Genomic DNA, 3172 nt, shown 5'->3' with positions numbered 1-3172 from the left:
TAATTTATATAATTACTAAATAATTAACTAATTCATATCATATATTAGTTAATTCATAGAATATTAATAAGTGTTAATAACATATTTAAAATTTTATGTTGTTAATAGTGATAAGTTAGATGAATATATATATATAATATTGTTAATTTATAGAATATTAACAAGTATTAATAACATATTTAAAATTTTATATTATTAATTATATAATTATTATATAAATAATATATATATAATATTTTTTTATTTTTATTTTCATTCGGTCCGGTCCAGTCTCGAAAAATTCTAAACTGTGGACCAGACAGAAACTTTTCGATCTTCTAAAACGTGAATCGAGACCTACCGATCTCAGTCTCGGTCCAGTCCGATACGAACCGAAATGGTTGGTCTTAGATACAAATAGATTACATAAAAATAAATCTATAAATTGATATAATTTGATGTGATATGTTATATTATAAAATTATTTTTATTTTATATAATCTCTTTTATCTATACCAATTTTATATTTATTAGTTGTAATTTCAACTAGAGTTTTGGTCAACTATATACACTCGTGCAGACACGCATACCAAATTGTCGTTTTGCTCAGTGATAGATTAATAAAAGAATAAATAAAACTCGGGGAGAAAGTTTTGGAATTGTTCAAGAAAGACTGCTATCCACAGTACCTTTCAATACGGGTTGAGGACGACGAGACGGTTCTTTAGGCCAAGTCAATGAGTCATGATCTCATGGCGATGCTAATTAGTTGACTAGAAACTCGGGCCGTCTGCATTTATGTAATAGAAAACTAATGTTGTCTATGGGCTATGAATGCAACAAATTATAATATTAGTTTATTGATTTTGTTTGACGTAATTCATAAAGCTATTTTGTTTTAAAATAGATTTAATATATTATATAAAATTATATTAATTTATGAATTTATTTTTATAAGAGAGATCTCTTCATAAAACTTCTTTACAGCTATATTAACACTTCTCTTATATTAATATATCATTTCTCTTATATTAATATCTCATTTCTCTTATATTAATATCTCATGTTTTGAAATTGAAGCTATAACTATCGGCCGGATATATACAAAAATAGGAGTTTCATAGTTATGAATTTATTTTTACAATATGTTTTCGTAGAGAGCAACACTTCTCTGATATATATTAATGTCTTGTTTGGGAATGGAAGGTATAACTAACTATCCCGAGCTCTGTAGAATTAAGAGTTTCAAGTATCTTATCTCCCTCCTACCAAGGACCATCATCAGATTGCAATCATGGCTGCTACTCCCCCACCACTCCATTTAGTCATCTTTCCTTATATGGCTCAGGGCCACACCATCCCATTACTAGACATCTCAAAAGCCTTTGCAATCCGTGGACTAAAGGTCGTCATCATCACCACCCCATCAAATGCTCCATTCATTGTTTCTGAAACCTCCAACCATCCTAATATTTCTTTGTCAATCATCCCATTTCCAAGAGTTCCAGAGCTTCCTGAAGGATGTGAGAACACTGCTGACCTTCCTTCAATGGCTCTGTTGAGTACTTTTATTGAAGCCATCAAGAAAATGAAACAACCATTTGAGGGAGTTCTCGGAGACATGATTGATGATGGGCATCCCCCGATTTGCGTGATCTCCGACTTCTTTCTAAGTTGGACACTCGATTCATGCCGTTCGTTAGGAATCCCACGCATTGTTTCCCATGGAATGGGAGCTTTGCCAATGGCTATTTGTAAGTCTCTCACTTTGCTTCCCCTTAGAACAAAGCCTTCCACAGATTTGGATCATTTAGAATTGCCAAACCTGAAGCTGCCATTCACGTTGCTCAAAGCCGACATCCCTGAGGGCCTCCTAGATTCTGATCCGAATGACCCTTTTGCACGCATCATTGTAGAGACTGGGGAAGCGGATATCAACAGCTGGGGTGTTCTTGTTAACAGTTTTGAGGAGCTCGAGGGGGACCATGTTGGTGCATTCGAATCTTTCTATTTCAACGATGCTAAAGCATACTGTCTAGGACCACTTTTTCTGTACGATAAGCTTAAACAAGAAGTGGAAGCTGAGAAGGTGCAAATGCAATCCTATTCCTACATCAAATGGCTTGAGAAGCAAGCTGGTTCTGATGGCAGTGCCGTGATCTATATTTCATTTGGCACCCAAGCACACTTGTCGGACGATCAACTCGATGAGATTGCCTTTGGGTTGGAGATGGCTGAACATCCATTCATTTGGGTGGTGAGGTCAAGGACTTGGGCTGCACCGGAGGGATGGAAAGAGAGGGTGAAGGAGAAAGGGTTGGTTTTACATGATTGGGCGGACCAAAGAAGCATCCTTTCCCACCCTGCAACAGGAGGGTTTTTGAGCCATTGTGGATGGAATTCCATGTTGGAAAGCATTTCAATGGGTGTCCCACTTTTGGCTTGGCCGATGCTTGGTATTTCAGACCAGGAACTGAATGCCAAGTTTATCGTTTTGGGATGGGGAGCTGGGTTAATGATGCCACACAGAGGTGATGGTGGGGAGAAAATCATGACCGTTGGTCGTGATGTGATTTGTGATAGAGTGAATGAGTTGATGGGAGGTGGGAAAGGGAGAAAGGCTAGGGAGAGGGCACAAGCATTGGGAAAAATGGCAAGAGGTGCTGTGGAAAAAGGTGGTTCTTCTGATAAGAAATTGGACCAACTGATTGATCAACTCAGCAATAAAATGGAAAATCTTGATCAATTTAAAGCTACTTTTCTAGTTTAATTATATTTCTATCAATATGCTTGTTTCTAGTTTTTAGGTAATGAGGGCTACTTTATCTCTTATCTAAGGGAATAATTGTAATGTTGTATTTTGAGTTAAATATGTCATATTGTAAACAAAAATGAACAGGATCTTTTAATTATAGATAAAAGTTAAAAGATTAATTTTAACAGATTTCTTTGATTTCTTAGAAAAAGAAAATAGCTTTATTTGAAATAATAACAATATTCTAATTAGAATACTCATGAAGAAAGAACCACAATAAATGCAAAGAAGAGGCATCTTTGACCTGGTAGCAAAGGGTTTGAATCAAGATTTGATGGATGGGGTAGGGTATTAGTACATCTTCCACATAATTTAAATGTGGGAATTTGTCCTCTAAAAAATGAAATATTGAATGCACAACATCCTTATGCACCCATT

The 3172-nt window shown here is 35.5% G+C and overlaps 1 protein-coding gene across 1 annotated transcript; it reads left to right on the top strand.

The window, feature by feature from the left end:
• The first annotated feature begins 1149 nt into the window (after positions 1–1149).
• LOC121243957 (UDP-glycosyltransferase 90A1-like) lies at positions 1150–2901 on the top strand. The gene has a single exon (XM_041142014.1). It carries the CDS (start codon positions 1274–1276, stop codon positions 2747–2749), a length of 1476 nt encoding a protein of 491 aa, XP_040997948.1. The 5' UTR covers positions 1150–1273; the 3' UTR covers positions 2750–2901.
• The last annotated feature ends 271 nt before the right edge of the window (positions 2902–3172 follow it).

This window comes from Juglans microcarpa x Juglans regia, chromosome 8S (genome assembly GCF_004785595.1).
Source record: "Juglans microcarpa x Juglans regia isolate MS1-56 chromosome 8S, Jm3101_v1.0, whole genome shotgun sequence".
NCBI lineage: Eukaryota > Viridiplantae > Streptophyta > Magnoliopsida > Fagales > Juglandaceae > Juglans > Juglans microcarpa x Juglans regia.
The sequence above is the reverse complement of the archived record's forward strand: the minus strand, read 5'-3'. Positions and strand labels throughout refer to the sequence as shown.